Source organism: Furipterus horrens, unplaced genomic scaffold (assembly GCF_987537825.1).
Source record: "Furipterus horrens unplaced genomic scaffold, mFurHor1.1.pri manual_scaffold_12, whole genome shotgun sequence".
NCBI lineage: Eukaryota > Metazoa > Chordata > Mammalia > Chiroptera > Furipteridae > Furipterus > Furipterus horrens.
Window position 1 is genome coordinate 88,565,551 of NW_028327182.1, and position 19,091 is coordinate 88,584,641.

General features: G+C 44.2%; 1 protein-coding gene across 1 annotated transcript in view; it reads right to left on the reverse strand.

The window, feature by feature from the left end:
• Positions 1-15,780, reverse strand: part of ASAH1 (N-acylsphingosine amidohydrolase 1) — a 28,089-nt gene extending 12,309 nt beyond the window's left edge. The window contains exons 1-4 of the mRNA XM_090258427.1: positions 15,659-15,780; positions 5,074-5,120; positions 1,720-1,810; positions 1,196-1,282 (exon numbers count right to left, since the gene is read on the reverse strand). Coding sequence (XP_090114553.1) covers positions 1,196-1,282; positions 1,720-1,810; positions 5,074-5,120; positions 15,659-15,736 — 303 coding nt within the window. The 5' untranslated portion in view covers positions 15,737-15,780. The remainder of the gene's footprint in view (positions 1-1,195; positions 1,283-1,719; positions 1,811-5,073; positions 5,121-15,658) is intronic.
• Between the last annotated feature and the right edge of the window lie 3,311 nt (positions 15,781-19,091).

Below are 19,091 nucleotides of genomic sequence, written 5' to 3' on the forward strand. Positions count from 1 at the left end.
TGAGCTAAGAAACTTGTCCAAGGACACAGCTAGAATGTGACTGATCCACCCTTAACATCCAGAGTTGAAACAACAAAAACCCCGATGTTTGATTATAAAGCCTGGGCACCCTTTGCATGCTGTCCCCCGCTGACACGTAAAGGAGGAGGACAGGGGCACGTGGGGGCCTCTTTTGCTGCTGCTCCTGCCAACACATGTATTTGGGGGCGGTCTGGTTAGTAGGCGCACACCCGTGAGAGATGGCAAGTTTGGCAGGAGCAAGGGTCACAGGAAGGGTATGCCCGGGCATCCGGACTCTGGGACAATGATGCAACCAAGGGTAGTTTTACCTGCCCCACCCCACCCCTGGAGACTTGGTGACGTTGAGAGACATTTTCGGGTATCACTCTAAAGGGGTGCTCCTGGCAACCAGTGGGTAGAGGCCAGGGATACTGCTACACATCCTTCAGTGCATGGACAGACCTCCACAACAAAATACTATTCAATCCCAAATGTCATTAGGTTAAAATATCTACCCTAGGGACTTGGTGTCCCCTGCCCCACCCTGCCCATCCTTTGTACCCTGAAGGCCAGTGAGGACCCCAGAGCAAAGACTGAAATAGGCTGACGAGGCTCTCTGAGGGGGCCCTAGGGGCCAGGGCCTAGAGTTTCCATCGGTTCCACCTAAATTTTTAAAAAGGGCTGGGAACTAGAGTCTCCCTGCAGGACTAAGAGGAAAACGAAATGGTTTGGTGAATGTGTACCCGCAAGAAACATGTGCCACAAGTGAGTTTCAAAAGTCACAGCTGCTGAGGGACTCCACAAAGCACAGGGCCGGCTGAGAAAAATCTTGGGGTAACCTGGGATACCCAGGCCAAGTACTTAAAAAATTCTCCAAATATTCCATAACTTGTAGACCCAAGTATATATAAGGGGAAGGAAATGCCACACTCGCAGATGAAATATGTATATTTTTCCTATTTCTCTGTAAAACTGTTAAGACTTAAAAAACATTAAAGAGCAGTTGACTACCAAAATTTGCATGCTATTCTATGTCCTGAACGGGACAAAGCCCCAGAGTTTTCAGTACCTCTGAATAAAAGCAAACGTGTCCAAGCTCCTTACAAGCAGTTGTGAAATTATGCCTTTAAAAAAATACCACAGCCTCTTCCGAACTGTGTGTTTAAAATTTATTATAGGAAATAATATTTCTTACCAACTTTTGATCCACTATCTGCATAATTTTTCCACTCGGAACAAAAGCATTTACTACGTCCTTCAGGGAATTCACAATAATCTTTAGCTGAAAAATTAATTCATTAACAAATTAATAAGAAATATAAAGAAGTATTGACATTTAAGATTAATATTGGTATAATGAAAACAGATATACGCCTTTTGATTTATTCCTATGTGGCTAAATAAAAACAGGGTGATCGCTGACAATATTTTCAGTTAAGTATAAACACAATGCATCTTTAACATGACATCTGATTAGCGACTGACACAGAAGTCAATGCTACAGAAAGAAAGAAACAAAGGCAAAGGCTTGTAAAAAAAAGCGAGACGCTACAGATGGGAATGGCATCTTTTCCTCTCCTGTCATTTATTGCAAATGGCAGGAAACAAGCCAAAGCTCATTCTCAAAATACCTGGTGTGTAATTTCATGAAGTGTTCATTTATAAGTGCAATTATACTCAGGAAAGTCAGAAATACAAGAGCGGAGAATCACGGCATACCGATGGTGCCTTGTCGGTGATCAGCTGATGCCATCGCTTGTAGGGCGGCAGGTCAAGGTTGATGGTGTACCACGGGACCGGGCCCCGGTAGCTGTAACGAGAGGCGTAGCACCTTGAAATAGTAGAAGCAGTTTTTTGATGGACGTTAGGTAGCTATATCTGTATGGACATGTTAGAGATATATTCTTTTAAAAAATATTTCACCTTTACTGTATTTTCTTCTGTTACTATTTAGTCCCCTTGTAAGAGATATATTCTTAATAACAATATAGAAGTTAGTCTTCAAACCAAATTTTGCAAAAGCTAATTTTCAAGTGCTTCTGTCCTATGTTATATAGAATTGTAAGTAAGTTCAGAAATCTTAGAATTATACATACTGAAACGTGAATGTGAACTGGTGATATGAAAAAGAATCAATTTTGGTTCTCGAGTTATATGTAACTTGAATATCACTGCTAGAAAATATCTGCCCCTTTATTTCCTCCTAAATGTCTGCAAAAGTGTAGTCCACGCTTGGGAACTTCTCTAATTGGGTTCCCAGTCAGAATTTCCTCTTAGATGGTCGAACACTATCGCCAAATCTCTGCTGGCTTTGCTCAGGTCATCTTGTAAAATCCCAGAGCGGCAGCGCGTACTAGCTGCCCGTGACTGGCGTCACTCGGCCGCCTCCCTCCATCCTGCTCCACTTCTCTCTTCTCCCTCCTCAGTAGGAAATGCAAGCCTGAGCGCTGAGGGGTCACACCCGCTCCCCAGCGTCCGCGCCTGCCGGTGTCCACAGACCGGGGCCACGTGGCTTTCTGGCGGATGAACTTGGTAACTCTTCCGTCACTATGAGAGTGTTATCCTCCGGCAGTTGTTACTAAACTCACATGGCCTCTAAGGGTGTGCCACTCCGTGATTTCTCTGCTTGAAACTCTGCCTAAGATACAGAGAACAGACTGACAGCTGTCAGAGGGGAGGGGACAGGTGCTGGGTAAAAAAGGTGGAGGGATTAAGAAAAACATGTACACAGACAACAGTACCGCAATTACCAGAGGAAAGGGGGGTGAGGGACGTAGAAGAAGGGAAAGGTGGATAAATGGTGATGGAAGGAGACCTGACTTTGGGTGGTGAACACGCAATACAGTATGTAGGTGATGTATTATAGGATTATACACCTGAAAACTATGTAATTTTATTAACCAATGTCACCCCAATAGATTTTTTAAAAAACTATGCCAAAAACAGCCAGCACTGGCCCCGTTATTACTCTGCTCTAGAAAAGCAAGTTGTACTTCGGCATATACAACGTCACCAGGCTGTTAACTTAAAATGCGATCCAGACTTATATCCATAGCGGAGATCGGTTAGTTCCTAAAAGTCATGAGTTGCGGTCCCATTTATAGTTTTATTGTCGTGATAATTATCTGTTCCCCTAAAGCTGCTGAGCTTGGAGCCTGGGTATATGTATAAGGTTTTATGAAACTGTTAACCAGCAGCTGCTGGGGTGCGATTCCGATAGAAAAGGAAAGCACACTGGACTCTGGAAACATACATTTAAACAAAATCACAATGAATACATTTTGTTCTTTTCAAAGCATTTTCAAAATGTCATTTCCTTAGTAGCTGATATCTATAGTAAATACTATACTACTTAATTCCTAGGAAAAAAAGAGCTTTATATAAAGACAAACTAATTCTGTTTCTGGCTGATCGTAATTTCACGGGCAAAATTCTGCCCCACAATTCAATGAAGTAATTACTTTCATCCAATTACAGGCAGGTGCTTCTAACGTGCGCTCCTCCCTGCCAGCGTGCACCTGTGTTTCGGGTCTAACAGCAAAGATAAGCCAGTGTGTGCACATCCGGGACTGTCAAAAGATATGTGTCCTAACTATGAACTCCAACAGCTACCCCTCTCCCCACAATAGCCAATGAAATCCACACTATGCCCCTATATCTGCCCTACACTCCTGAGTCTTTTTCAGCCCAGACCCTTGGATAGGCTCAAGAATTCAAAAGAAGAAACGTAGAGGAAATGAACTCATTCCAGCAGAGGATTAAATTAAGTGGGCATGAGGAGACCCCAGCAATCTCCCCGCAATAACACCTCCGTTAATCAGAGTTTTCTGAAAGAACTGTTCATCTGACTAACAAAATAATTTAAATAACGGAAGCTTAGCCATAATCCCATATTTGACTTCTCTGTAAATGTTTGTCTAAAATATCTCAGTATTGAACATCAGCACCTCCCCTTCCTAGAGAAATCAATAGTATCTCTCCTATGAGGACAGTGAGGATTTCATGAAAGACGCAGAGCGTCCTTAGCAGAAGCAGTTTTCCATCAATAGTGATTACGATAGGATAGTTTTCTACTTTATCACAAACAGTAAACGTTAAATATTTTGGAGACAGCATCTGCTGTACCTGGGTCACCACAGTCAGTATTTCACGTCAATTGAACCCGGCACCCCAGGAGGTTTGGAAACGAGTCCAAGTGATACAACCCACAGCTAAACAAATAACAGAGCCCATGCTGAGCACCAATGAGTAGCAGAGAAGAAATGCTCGTGGCATTCTGATGGGTGCAGGATGCGCTGGCCGCCAGCCCTTGACCTCCAGCGTTGCAGTGACTGGCCAGGCAGGACAAACAGGTGTTTTCTTGCCTCCCTCACAGGGGCCCACACATATTGCCAGAATCTAAGCTCTTGATTGAAAAGGGTGACCTGAAAGGTTGGGGAGGATCTGTCATCATTCAGAGGGACTTCTCTTCCGGATCTCAAGATCCACGTCTAGTTCTGAGAAGAGAAGGCTCAGAGAGGAGCTGAGGATTTCTGTGCTGAGAACAGACTAGCGAGGAAGGAAGGAATCCAGCAGAAACCCCAGCGCAGAAATAGTCACACTATGTGACTATTATAAGAAAATAATGTTTATTTGTAAATGTGTGTAATACACATGTACACACACACACACACACACACACACACACTTGGCAATTTGGAACCAGTTAAAAGCAGGGAAGGTTTGCAGGGCCATCAGTTCGTAGACACATATAAGGTGCCCATACTAGGGATTAGAAAAAAAAAGCCTTGAATGTGGAACATAGTCATCAAATGTTTGAAGAATTGGGGCAGTGAGACCAGCCAAGGGAGGCGCCCAGTCAATAAGGCACTGAAGACTAATGTGCCACCAGTGAGGACAGAAGTGCGGGGCCCAGAGAGACATGGATGGGGCACTGGCTTTGGAGAGACACAGAAACCAATTACTTCTAAGTTACTTCCAAATTACTTCCTGCCAAATATTTGCCTGTTTCTATAGAAGGGTGAGATCATTCCATAGGAAAATGTGAGTTTGGACCATTTGATATATACTCACGTTGGTCCAGAAGGAGGGTAGGTTGATTTTCTGCAGTCTTCTGTCCACTAAAAAACAAAGAAAAATTTCTCAAGTTTCAGAAAATAACAAATTGAATAGGCAACCTGCAAAACCAGCTGAAGCTGGTGAAGACAAAATCAAGTATGAGACATTTCAATACCTCTTGTCTTTTCCTCTTATAAAAACCCCTCAAATCTCAAACTTAAGTGCATTTTCTGCCTCAACTGAATTTGCACGAGTGCCAGGTGTGGTAATTTGCCTTTTATTTTGCAAATATATCAAGTAAAGAGGAAGTGTAAGTAGATGGAAAGTGTATGTCAGATAGGTTGATTTATGACTAAATTACTTGATACGATGTGATGTTAACTTGAATTCATGAGCCAACTGTATTGCAACAGATTTGCATCCCAAACCAGATTTTCAGGGCGCACGGTCCAGGGCCCTTCATAACCTGGTCATAACTTACCATCCCAGCCTCCCTTCCTGCCACGCCCCCTGTTCCGCGTGGCCACGTGCAACCACATCCTTCTGTCTCTCGCCCTTCCACGCCTGTCCATGTGCTGTTCCCTCTGCCTGGGATGCCTGCCTGTTCTCCACCCGGTGAACTTCTGGCTGTAATTTCTAAGATCCAGTTCAAATACTGTTGTTGTTGTTGTTTTGGGGGAAGACATCTTGATCTACTTTCCATATGAAAATAGTCATCCCTTCCTCTGTCCTCCCACGGAATTTGCACACATCTCCATGACCACATTTTGACACTGCTCTGTAATTATGTTTGTGTCTCTCTTCACCCCAACTCTGTGCTCCCGGAGGTGAGCCTGGCCGCTGCTGAGGAGGCGAGGGAGGAACGAGGCTTACGGATGAGCTCAGGCTTAGCAGTACAGCAGAGCTAGCTCTTAACGTAGCAAGAACAAGAAAGTCCACATGAATTTATGATTTCTTTATTACTAGTTCAAGATAGCGAACATGTCTGTCTTTCCTCTGGAGGCCCCATATTATAAAAGCAAAATAACTTTTTTAAAAAAGGATAAATTCACCACAAGCAGGAGGGAGAGTAGGGAAGGAAACTACTAGAACTGTAGACTGAGCTCAGAAAATATATCTGCTGCAAAATTGTGCGAGAATGATGCTCTTATATCTTGTTTTAACCTTTACTAGTATGTCAAGGGTATAAAGTAGCTTGACATTGCCTGTGACTGAAACATTCATTGTTGTGAAAATAACTTTATTACAGTGTAAATAAGTTTCTCGTATAAGTGCTGTTTTGCCTTTTAATGTTAGGTTGGTTTTATTAAGTATCAAATTATCAAAAACTAATTCAATCATTAGAATTTAAATTATATTTCTAAATTATTACAATATAAAAATATTAGATACTAAATGTCACATTGGTAGTCCAGTATAAACTTAGCAAAAGTTAATTTCCAAGGCCATTCAATGTCTAATAATAGTGGCTGAGGTTCTTCTTGTTTAGGTAAATTTCAGTCTCAGCGCTGGTTTAAAAATCGCAGTGAAACTTTCTGCTGCTAATATCTCTAACTGCCGTGTGGTTGCGGAAGTCGGTATCTATGTCTTACGCAAATTCACAGAAATGATGATGGTTAAGTCTGTGAAAGCCAAAGAAGTTTAGGGCTGACATTGCTCGTTCAATAACACATGAGACATTCAAGTATTTTCCATAAAGTGTTTGCCAATTGATAATATAATCAATACCACAACCTTTAAACACCATTTTCACAAATTTTGTACATTTCTCTAAGCCTTTCTCTGCTTCACAGAGACAAAGTCTGTTCAGAAGGTATCCAGCCATGTAACATGAAAAACAGACACTTATTGAAAAAGATACAAGAGACATTGTACACAGGACAATGATGTCTCAGTCCCCTTCAAAGCAGGCACCTTGGGACCTCACACAGTTCTCCCAATTGCCATCAGCTGCCCCATTGTATTTTCCTGAATCTCAACAACGGTCTGAAATCTCTTCCCTTTCAAAGGTGATTTTAGATTAGGGAAAAGCCAGAAGTCACAGGGCGCCAAATCTGGGCTGTAGGGGAGTTGAGTCACCTGGGTGATTTGATGTTTAGTCAAAATCTCCGCACAAGATGTGATGCACGAGGGGGTGCCTTGTCGTGATGCAGCTGCCAATCACCAGTTGCGCGCAGGTGCGGGCCTCTGAATCACCCAAATAGTTTACATGGAGGAATGTTCAAGCTTAATGCAAAATATAATGCAGATCCATTGCTCTACTCACTCAGTCATATTGAATGCGATGGACACAGTACACATGCTCACTCAATGGTGTCTACCACCCCCACTGACTAGTGCAGTGAAGTCGTCATTGTTCACACATGTGCATTCCTGTCCTCTCTCGTTGGCTGCCAGGTTACATCGGTGTCCTGCAAACCATTCTTATTGTATTAACAACAGTTGGACTTTTTCCAGACAGACCTCATATTTTTCCCATTGTTAATTGTTACACATCAGAGCAGATTCCACTTTAGGTCTGAACTGAATGACTAGATTCTCAGCTTCTTGGAAAACATTCTTGCCTGTAGTTGTTTCATTCAGACTATTCACAGAGACTAACTCTTTAGTCTGAAACTTGGCACTGACACTCTAATAAGTATAATATCAATAACTGATCAATATTAGTAACTTCAAGAGCCAAGGAAAATAGCTAGGAATTATTTGCTCTTCAATTAACAGTGATGATGTTGCCAAAATCCTGGGCTGATTGTGTGAAACAGATGTTCTCAGGACACATTTCTTTTACTACTGCAATCAAATGTGACCTCCGTCACCACTGGTAAATGGCTTTCCTTGCTTTGCTAACTGATGAGCTACTTGGAGACATGCTCTGGTTGAAGCCTCATTTTATTCTTTAAAATTTATAAACAAATTCTGCTGTGATGAGATACTCTACATTTTCTTACTTTTCTGTTATTTTTTCCCTATGAGTTGGGAATATTGTGAAGACTGGTTAATCCTGTAATGTTACACATATTGTATTCCTTTATCAGGACTCTAGTGTCATTGCATAATAAACACGAGGCTTTGCCATCTAACTCAGTAACAAGAGAATTCATACTCCACTTTGTCTCAAGAGAACAATTTTTTCGCTTCTTTTCTCATTTTCAATGATAGTTTGCTCTGGTAATTTTCATTCTACTTTACTATTTTATTTTATTTTATTTTTTAAGCTTCACCACCCAAGAATATGTTTACTGATTTTACAGAGAGAGGAAGACGAGAGAGAGAAACATCAATCAGTTGCCTCCTGTGTGCACCCTGACTGGGGATCAAACCCACAACTTAGGTACCTGCCCTGGCTGGGAATTGAACCAGTGACCTTTTGGTGTACGAGACGACACTCCAACCAACTGACCCACTCGGCCAGGGCTGCTGATTGCTTGTAAAGGTTAAAATAACAGGGCATATAATACAGGTGGCATTTAAAATGCTGTTGGGTTTCAGCTGCCTGTCATTTGCAGTGCTCGGGCAGCAACAAAGTCACAAGCGCACCACATACTGGCGTCCCCAAGGCAGCCATAGACGATAAGCTAACAAACAAGCGTGGCTATGTTCCCAAACAACACTGTTTATGAACATTGGCACGTGATTTTCTTGTAATTTTTACATGGCACAAAATATTAATTTCCTTTTGATCACCCCAACTTTTTAAAAATCTAAGAACCATCCTTAGCCCGCAGGCGTCGCCAGAACAGCTGGCAGGCGGGTCTGGCCTGCTCCCTGTGATCTGCCGACCGCTCTAGGGTAGCAACACCCGTACAAACTGCCCGTGGTCTTGCTAGACTATTTATTCAGTTTCTTCAGAGGAAAACTCTGAGGTGGTGTGCACGCGTGAAAAGAGAGGGAGAGAGAGACAGGGATTGTGTGTCTAGTTTATTTTTGCCTACAGTAATGCCATACGCAGTTCTGTCTGCAGAGGCTGAGTTGGGGTTATTTTCTGTTTACTGGCCCCTCATGTAACTCTCCCTTCATCCGCATTTATTATTCTTACTCTCCAAAATAACGGAATATGAGGACAAAAAACAAACAAACAAACCTAGAATTATAGGGGAAAACTGTAGTATTAGGAAAGTATGGTCCAAATAAAAAGAAAATGGTACCAACTAAAGGAGGAATTCGGTAGGTTTCAAAAAGAATGGACAGAAAAAATATTGAGAGAATAAGTCAAGCTAAAAAAATACAGGATGATGTCATAGGCTTGGGTTCTTCTGCTGGGAAAAAAAAGAAGAGAAAGCAATTAGAAACTCCCAGGAAAATAATCCGTGTAAGAAAAGCATGATATAAATATGAATCAAACTAAACTGTGGTCTTAATATGAGTATTTGGAAGAGAATATATTTGAATATTCTTTCAGTGCTGTTAGAATTTTGACTTTGGCCTTGACTGGTGTGGCTCAGTGGACTGAGGGCTGGCTGCAAAGTGAAAGGTTGCCAGTTCGATTCCCAGTCAGGGCACATGCCTGAGCTGCAGGCCAGTTCCTGGGGAGTGCATGAGAGGCAACCACACACTGATGCGTCTCTCCCTGTCTTTCTCTCTTTCTTCCCCTCTCTATAAAAATAAAGTAAATAAAATCTTTTTTTTTTTTTAAGAGTTTTGGCTTTGGAATTACCAGAAAGCAAAAGAAATGTAATCATAGTACACTGAGCAATGACCAATATTCACAGATCTTCCAGTTACAATCATGTTATCAATGTTTACTAAGCAAGAGTAGTAGTATGTACAGTGGAAGAAAAAAAGGGAGGAAAAAAGGTAGAAGGGTGAAAGATGTCTGCTTGTACCATTTCCGTAACCCTCTGATTAGACCCCGAATGGCTGAGGAAAGACGATCCACGGATCCAGACCAGCAGTCACGTAGTGGACGACCATCTCAGACCAACCCAGGGGCTAAGAATGCAGGACAGACTCGTCTCAAGAATGTGTGTTTCCTACAAGACCTCTTAACTTTTCTGTCTTCTTTGGAACACTCTTGGTATTACTGCCTAGTGCTGACGGTTTGCAAACCCTGACACCCACGAAGAAATCTTTATCACTTATTTCTAGCTAAAGCCTCCAGACTCTTTTTGAGTTCATCTCCCACAAGCGATCGGGAACTTCAGGGTCACGTTCTGGACACAAAGCCTGGCTCCATTAGTGAACAGGTCACAGAGCTGGTGAGAAACCTGGTGTCCCCCTTTCCTGCCCTCCCATAGCTTCCCACAGACCTAACAACCAAACCAACACCTCCACTTAATTCCAGGTAGGAAACAATCCACACTTCCTTCAGGGTTTAATGATCACTGGAATCCACTCAGCAAGTCAATGAAATATGATGTTTATCTCTCCTGAATGATCGTATTTCCATGGCCTGGGCTCCAAAGTCAATATAAAAGTTAAATTACAAGGCTTACCTCCCATGAGACAACCATGAGGGAAGTCAAACACGCTCTGTCAAGTCTCAGGAGGGAGTGCAACCTGCCCCACAGGTGAGAGTGGCCCAGCTATATACAGGTAGGAGTTGAGGTCGGTAAGATGTCTGACTATGATAATCCTGGCAGCCACAGATAAACGTGAAATTATAACACAGACATGGAATCTGCATAGAATCTGGCTGTAAAAGGTAAAAAAGTCATTTTAAACAGGTGAGATTTGGGGGCAGAGTGGAGACAGCTATATCCTCACCTAAAAGGGAGACTTCTATGAGGAAGGATAGCTCCAAAGTCTATGTATAGACTTCACTAGAGTTACAATGAGCTCATCTGTTATTTAAAGTTTCTTACTGTCTCCAAATTTAACTACACAGGGATTTAATAATAGACAACCTCATCAAGGTAAGTAGACATTTAAATAGATGAGAGGTAACGATTACAGATGATGGGTTAGGTATATTGTACTATTCCGTCACGGGAAAAAACACAACCAACTTAAAATCTCAGTTTCCCTCACAAGTTCTTTCTCACGTTTGCTTCCTAAAGCCAGAGAAAGTACTGAAAAATCTATGAAACGTTTGTAAACACTTTCTGGGTTAGTGAATTCTCTAAATATTCTGGTTATTTGACAGGAACTTGAACCTCTTTGAGATTAATTAATCTTTTTATCCTCCCCACTCATTAAGAAAAACTAATTATAAAGCTACTGGAGATACTATATTTAGGAAAACAAGATATAAAGTAAAATTCTTTCCATTAGCAACTTAAATGCTCCACACTGAAAGACATGACCTAACTTGTACAACTCCTTAAGATATTGGAGTCCCAGAGAATTCATGAGAACCTCAACGAAAAGGCTGTACAAAAAAATGTTCAGAAAGCCCTCACGTTCTTGTCTTACTCACAAACTCAGAAAGACAATAAAAGGTAATTTAAAGAAGTTTGCCCTGGCTGGTGTGGCTCAGTGGACTGTGTGCTGGCCTGCGGACAGAAAGGTTGCCGGTTCGATTCCCAGTCAGAGCACATGCCTGGGTTGCGGGCCGGGTCCCTGGTTGAGGGCGTGATCAATGTATCTTTTGTACACATCCTTGTTTTCCTCTCCTCTCTCCCTTCCCCTCTCTCTAAAAATAAATAAAATCATTATTTAAAAAAGATTTAAAAAAGAAATCATATAGCTCACACCAGCGTTCATGCCATCAGAAAAGAAGCTGAACAATCCTAGGAAGACAATGTTAATTCAGTTCTTTAATTCAGCAACTATTTTCTAAGTAAGATTTTTCTTAATGTGTCCTCTGAGCGCAACAAAGCAGACACACATCTATTGAGTAAGAAAAGGCACATTTCTTGCATATATGACACATTCAAATGAGAACGCCATGTTTTCCATTTGTTTTCTGACTTTTGATGGGATGGCATCCATTTAAACTGGGTATATTTAGGTGAAAAACACATGAATAAACCTTCCACGAGGGCAGGGACCTTTGGTCTTGTTCATCGGCCTCTTTCCAGCATCTCGAACAGAGCCTGGCACACAGTAGGCATGCGATATTTGCTAAGTGACAGATTACACCTGTCACTTCGGAGTCCTGGGGAAAAGCAGATGCGCTTACAACAAAACTGGCAACTGTGGAAATCCTTGCTAAGACCTGATTCAGTTTGCTAGTGTCAACAATGTCATGACTCACGCGAGAAGCTGATGCATCAGAGTAAGTTCAATTCGCCCATTAATTACTGAGCCCTTATGCTTCTTTTCTGCACATTTTAGGAACCGGCTCAGATTTATTATCGAGGACAGTCATCAGTTCCGTTCCCTCTGATCACTCCTCAGCTTATTGGTACCCGCGCCCAACACGGATCTGGCCAAGGTGACCAATGACCTTCAGCTGCCAAGCACAGCTGACCCCTGACATCTCAGTGACATTCAACACAGGCAACCTGTCCCACGCTCTCTGAGCTTCCACAACACTCCACTCCACCGTTCTGGCCTGTCAGCTCTTCTGCACCCGACACACACATGCAGGCCCCCGAGCCTTTGCCTGGGACGCTTCCCTTCTCTTCCTGTGTCCTCTCTCTGCTCAGTGCCCACCTGCTCCCATGGCTTCAAGGAATATGCCTAAGACCCCAATACCTCTCCCCGGAGCTCCCGTCCCCAGGCCTGCTGGGTATCTCGGTGCCACCAGAAGTGCGACATAACCAGAATGAAAATGACCTTCATTCTTCCACCCCCCAAATGCCTGCCTGCCCGAGCTTCCCAGTAGCGATGCCACCATGCATCCAGCTGAGAACCCCAGAAAGGTGCCTGTCCCTCATCTTCATCCAACCCTTCCTTCTCCTCGCTCTGCACCCTAATTTTCTCTAGAACCATCCACGGCTCTCCTTCTCCACTGCCACCACCTTCCTGGAAGCCATCCCATTTCTCCCTGGACTAGCCTCCTCTCAACCACCCTTGCGTCCTTCCAACCCAAAGTGATCTTTTCAGAGTGAAAATGTTGTCTTGTCCTGTCTTGTGTAAAACTCTCCAATGGCTTCCCATTGTGTCTAGAATAGATCCAAAGTCATGAACAAGGTCTCAGGGCGCTCTCCAGATCCTTCTGCTCCGTCTCATAATGGCCAGCTCTTTGTAGGTCTCCTCACGCAACCGATAGTAAGAAATGACTCAGGAAGACCTTAAAATATGCTATATTCTGAAAAGCCTCAAAAACAAGAAGAAACAAAGCCCACAGACATTCCAAATCAAATGATATTTTTGTTTGTAACTTAAAGAGGGCCCTCATTCTTCATATTTATCACAAGTATATTTGAAATATCTTTTGTCCCTATGTGGTTACCAACAGCTTATCATGTGAAATGATTCAAAGTAAAAAACTGCTTACTCTTGTCAGAGAATGAGGTCATTAAACTTCTGTGAGGTTTCAGCCAGTGGCTCCCAGAATTCTCCAGATCAGTAAAAAAATTAAGAGAGGCCCAGCACACGGGAGTTCAAATTTTTATTCTCCCAAGAGGTCATGTTAAACTAAGCAAAACAAAACCCCACACACATAAAAGAAAGAACATTTTAACAACAAAAATCAGAAGTCCATGCAATCAGAAAAAAGCTAACATTCTGACTTAATATGTTTGGTTTTTGCCCATGCTGGTGTGGCTCAGTGGATTGAGCACCAGCCTGCGAACCCAAGGGTCGCTGGTTCGATTCCCAGTCAGAGAACGGGCCTGGATTGCAGGCCAGGTCCCCAGTTGGGGGCATGCAGGAGGCAACCACACATCGATGTTTCTCTCCCTCTTTCTCCCTCCCTTCCTGTCTCTCTAAAAATAAATAAATTAAATCTTTAACAAAAGTTTTTTAGTTTTATGCCCTCATTTTTCTCATTTCATTAAAGACTTTTGAAAGCTGCTTCCAAAACAGTAGCTGGACCAGACTTTGACCACCCTGTTCTAGGTAAGAACTATTAAATTCATGAAGACTTGGTTCTTCTTGTTTTAAAAACGACCTTTGAAATACTCTTGCTTGAAAAAGTAAAGTATTGGGAAATAAGCTCCTGACACCTGAAACTTCTCTGAAGTTCACACCTGCCCCTCAACATTATCACAAGCTGGTCCGACACTAAGAGCCAGGCTATTGCGGGTCTCCTGTTGGAGATAACCCACCCAACAGCATAACCACCTCGGCTAGGCTTCCTGGGAGACAAGAGACAACCAGACAAAGCAAGGCCACTCCCGATTCTGTCTCAGCACAGATGAAAACAAGAGTCGTGTGCAACCCACAAAACACCAAACACCCCTTCTCTTGCTAACTGAGCGACGGTTTCTTCTTTATCCAATTGCAGAATTGCCCCAATTTCTGAAAGCATCCAGGGGATAGCAACCCTCGATTCCTCAGACCGATCTCCAAATCACACAACCACATTCCAAATTATGGAATAGGTTTTTTCCACTTTGTACTGAAAGGCCCCAAAGTTGCCCGTGGTGTGTTCTCCCTCAGCACAAGAAGTAATAATTTGTTCAATTGTAGGTGTGCTTCCTGGGGGTTGGGCTGAAGGGCATGGACGGTGTCAGAGCAATAAATTCCCTAAAAATTCATGTAATTCCCTATTCACACTAAAGCATATTGATTTTATTTTTCCTTATACTCTTCTAATCCTTGTCTACATATGTATACTGTGCATTTTCCTGTTACTGAAATCACTGTACGCACTATTTTGTATTCTGCTTTTACTTGCTTAACATGATAACGTCTAATGGCTGAATAATATTCCACCGTGATTTTATTCGTAAAGCATTTCTCCTTAGAGAAATAAAAGCCTAACTAAGATACACACGTTGGTCCTACTGTCAATATCCCAGCTAAGCTGTTCAAGATCATCCTCATCTAGTCTCAGGTCAGATGCACCCAGGTCCTATTTATCTGATCAGCTGGCAAAGAAAAATGTAGTCTTGTGGCTTTTAAAGAAGAGAATTATGAAAGAGCACCAGCCTGGGTGTCGAGAGGCTGGCGTTGAGGCATGCTTCTGCAGACAAAAGTGTGACCTCTGGCTAGACATTCTGTCACTCAGTCCACTTCCTCCTCTGGTGCCTCGCGGCCTCCTGCAGTCACCAGTGTGTGTTCCTGGGACTTCCCAGCGGGGAAAGGGCCACGGGACAGGCGTTCACATGACTCGGGGTGAAGGTGCAGCCGCCACATGGGGCCTGCCCGGGCTGCTCCCATGTCCCTTCCTGGGGACGCCTCGGCCTGTCCCAGCGCGCCCACGATCCTTAGCTGCAGCTCCTTCAGCAGCTCGTCCCCGGGCAGAGAATGCCAGTCACCAACCTGTCCCTCTCTTAAGTGAGTTAAGTACACAAGGCGACTGGAACTTTTCCTCTCAGCAGTTCAGAACGCACGAGCCCGGAACTGGTAGAACAAGTGCAATCCCTGAAATTTCAGGGCGTGTAAATCACAACCACCATGTGCAGAGCTCAGGATTCCCCTACAGGGTTTTCTCGTTCCACCCGGCCCGCATCAATCCCGCGTGGGGCTTGTCCACCCCGCGCGCGCAGGGATCCACGGACACCAGGCACGCCGCTGCCCGGCCAGGTGTTCCGCACGCCCCGCCCTCCCCGCCACGCCCACACCTGCGCCCCCCGCCCCCCGGCGCCCTCCGCACGAGCTCACCCACCGGCGGCGCGTGCTGCGCTACGGCGCAGGTGACGGCCACCGTCAGAAAGGCGAAGGTTAGGCGACTCCGGCCCAGCATCGTTGCAGCCGCCAAAGCCGCTCCTGGACGCCTGCAGAGGCTGTGAGAGGTCTCCCGGGCCCGGCGCTGAGCCCGCCCCGCTGCACGTGACCGGCCACCGGGACCGCACCAAGCGACGCGGGGAGGTGGGTAGGGAGGGGAGGACACGGCCGGGAAGGGCGGGACGGGGCTGCTCGGTGTCGCGGCAAGGGCGACAAGAGCAGGGAGCCTTTCGGCGTGGAGCAGGGAGCCCCCGGATACTTGCCGGCGCTCACGCGAGCGCCGCGCTGTGGGTCGGGCACCCCTCCCCGCGGGCAGTGGTTGGGCCGAGCCGCCAGAACCCCGCCCCGACGGGTGCGGCCGCCCCGGGTTGCGCTCCCCGGAACCCCGCGGGGACCGAGAAACCTGGGGATGGGATCCTACTCGGGTTCCGGCCTCCGGTGGCGCACAGGCAGGAGGTCACGCTTTTCTCCGGGCCCGGTGCCACCTGTGCAACGTCCCTAAATGGTGCAGTGTGACGTCTGCGCTCAGGCCACTCGTTGCCAAATGCCCAACGACACTGACTCAAGTCACCGAGGTCGTAAAACGCGGCCCAACACGCGACCCCCTCCCATCTTTGCCTTTGAGGAGGGCAAGCCCGAAGTGGGTTATTCATCTTGACCCCGGGATCACTGGACAGGGGAGGTGTCGGGCCCCGGGAGGCGGGTACCCCACGGAGACCCAAGGCTGTGGATTACTCCTTTAGGCTTTGGCAGCAAAGTGACAGGTCACCGAATTTTGGCTTCAGTTACTAAGAAGTGTGTTCTCACCTAACTCTGAAGGGCGCTGGGTGGGCACAGCTGAGCTAAACCCGAGAGGCGGGTAGCCTGCACCTGAAAAGCAAGCAGATGTACAGGCGTCTTTGCTGGGCACTTGTGCCTTCTGTGGGCGCTCTCACCCTGGTCGGTTGAGTTATTTCCAACAAGAAGTCCTCTCTGGGTTCCAGTTTCTGATTGAGTCTCCTTGACATTTCAGCCAGCATTCTTTTGTTCCTGTAATACTCAGAATAGTATTACCAACATCTTTATATATTTATTTTTTCTTGTGCGTGTGTTTGTGTGAAATTTTAGCCATTTGTATTTGTTTCTTAAAAAAAATCTGTTGGAGATTTGGAAATGGAAATTTGATGTTTTGAGTTATTATTATTATTATTATTATTATATTATTATTTTGGTAGATGAGTGTTTCTCTTAGAGGAGGAAGTTTGAGTTTTGAAACATACCACTTGATTAAAGTGATTCCTGACTTAACAGTAGCAAGTAGATCATAGAAATGTTCACTAACTCAAAAAATATTTTCTATCGACCTATAATGTGCCAAGCCTTAGGCATAAGACCTGGGTTCTAGGAATTCTGGTATAGTTTTAGCAAGCCCCATTAGATCTGCTGCCCCCTCAGTCCCGGCTGTTGTTAGTAACTGCCTGTGTCCTTCAAAAATGTCTTAGCCTGCTGGCAAGAATTTCGTAACTTTTCTGTTTTAGTAACTTATCTGTTCTCGGAGCCAACTCCCCCAAAGCCATTTACAGAGAGTCCCTTCAACTCCTTCCCCTCTTACCCTTTTAAAAACCCCTGCCTTTCTTTTGCTCACTGCTGACACCTCAGGGTCTCAGCCCACCTGGATCAGCTGGCCAAATAAATCTTTTTAAACTCATGGCACATTCTCCTGTAATTTCTCCTCCCACTCTGGCCGGACCTAACACCAAGCATTGTAGCAAAAGCAGAAAACAAAAAAGACAAGGAATTCTTCCTTCATGAGGTTTTCAATCTCGACGAGAATCGGACCAAGGAATTCCACCTAAGAAAACTTCCATAGGATGTTAGGAGGTGATAAATGTCAGACAGAAAAGGCAGAGCGAGAGGACCGAGAGTTGGGAGAGCATGCACAGCAGGGGCATTATTGAGAAAGTGCCGTGGCAGCAGAGATGTCAAGGAGGTGAGGGAGGTAGCTTTGTGGTCACCTAGGGAAGAGTATTCCAGGCAGATGGAGCAGCTGGTACAGAGGCTTAAATGGGAGAATGAGCCTGCTGTGTTCTGCTGAAGCAAGGAAGTCAGTGTGGGTGTAGCAGAAGGAAGAAAGGGGGAGAAGTAGATAAATAGGAGAGAGATGGGGCAGGGCAGATTATGTCGGCCACTAGCACTCATTGTAAAGCCCCTGGCTTTACTCTGGGCAGATGGGTAATGCGTACCTTGGACCTAGAGCACTCCCAGCTTTTAGTATATAAGTAGCTATTTGGATTGAAGATCACTCACCTTAAATACTGCTGAGGACACTTTGAACATGCCACCAAACATATTTTTCCTTATGAGAGGGTATGAACTGGTGGTTAGGTGGTGTAGCAAAATCAGATTCTTTATGTATAAAGCATATTAATTGTCATGATATTCTTAGGCACAATTTTCTTATAATTGTGCACTCAACTTTTGAAGGCCTTTTATATGTTATTGATTTCCTTTTCAGAGAAATTAAGAATGCAATCTACTTCCCTAAATTATACCATTTTATATATGTTTTTTTTTCTTACACATACATTCTTAAAAAAATAAAATAAAAAGAACCCACTCCATTCTTCAATACCAGAAATGTCCAGAGAGCCAAGGCAGAGCGTGTGGCCGTAGGAGACTTTGCCATGGTTTGAGGCTTACTGACATTAACAGAAAATGGTATCTAAATAGACCCGTGAATGACTATGTCAGTGGGAAGGGTGGCTCAAATGCTACCTTCACAGCAAGCGTCAAGGGTAAGACTTGGATAACCTGTTGAGTATGCAAGCCAGCATCAGTAATCAAATTGTTTATCAGAATAGCTGAAGTTCTTGGCACGCTGTGGACCTTCTAATCTCCTACCTAACATTCCTAGGTTCCTGAGGTGGAACCTTGATTTAAAGCCATTGCAATCTAACTGCCGCGCCCTGAATGAAATCTACCGCACAGAACACCACATTACCTAGAACAGGTATGACTTGATTTATTAAACTGAATACTCAAAAATGTGTACTAGAAGGCCAAGAAATATGGAGCTGATATTTCAGTTCTAAAGAAACATTTACCAGAATCTTACCAAGAAACATTTACCAGAATCTTACCAATGAGCTGTTTTATTTAAAGGAAAAGGCTTATTATATTTTAAATATAACCTGAGTTTCAAAGCTTAGATTTTTGTCCATCTTTTCAGGAGACTGAAAGATATAAAAGAATGGAAAATAAGAGGCCATGGGAAATTGTTACACAGCTCTTTCTCTCCAGTCACACTAAGAAAGAGTACTTGCTTTTGGCTTTACTTTTCTACAGAAAAACGTGTTAAATCATTACCTTCAGTGAAAGGTATTTCATCGCACACC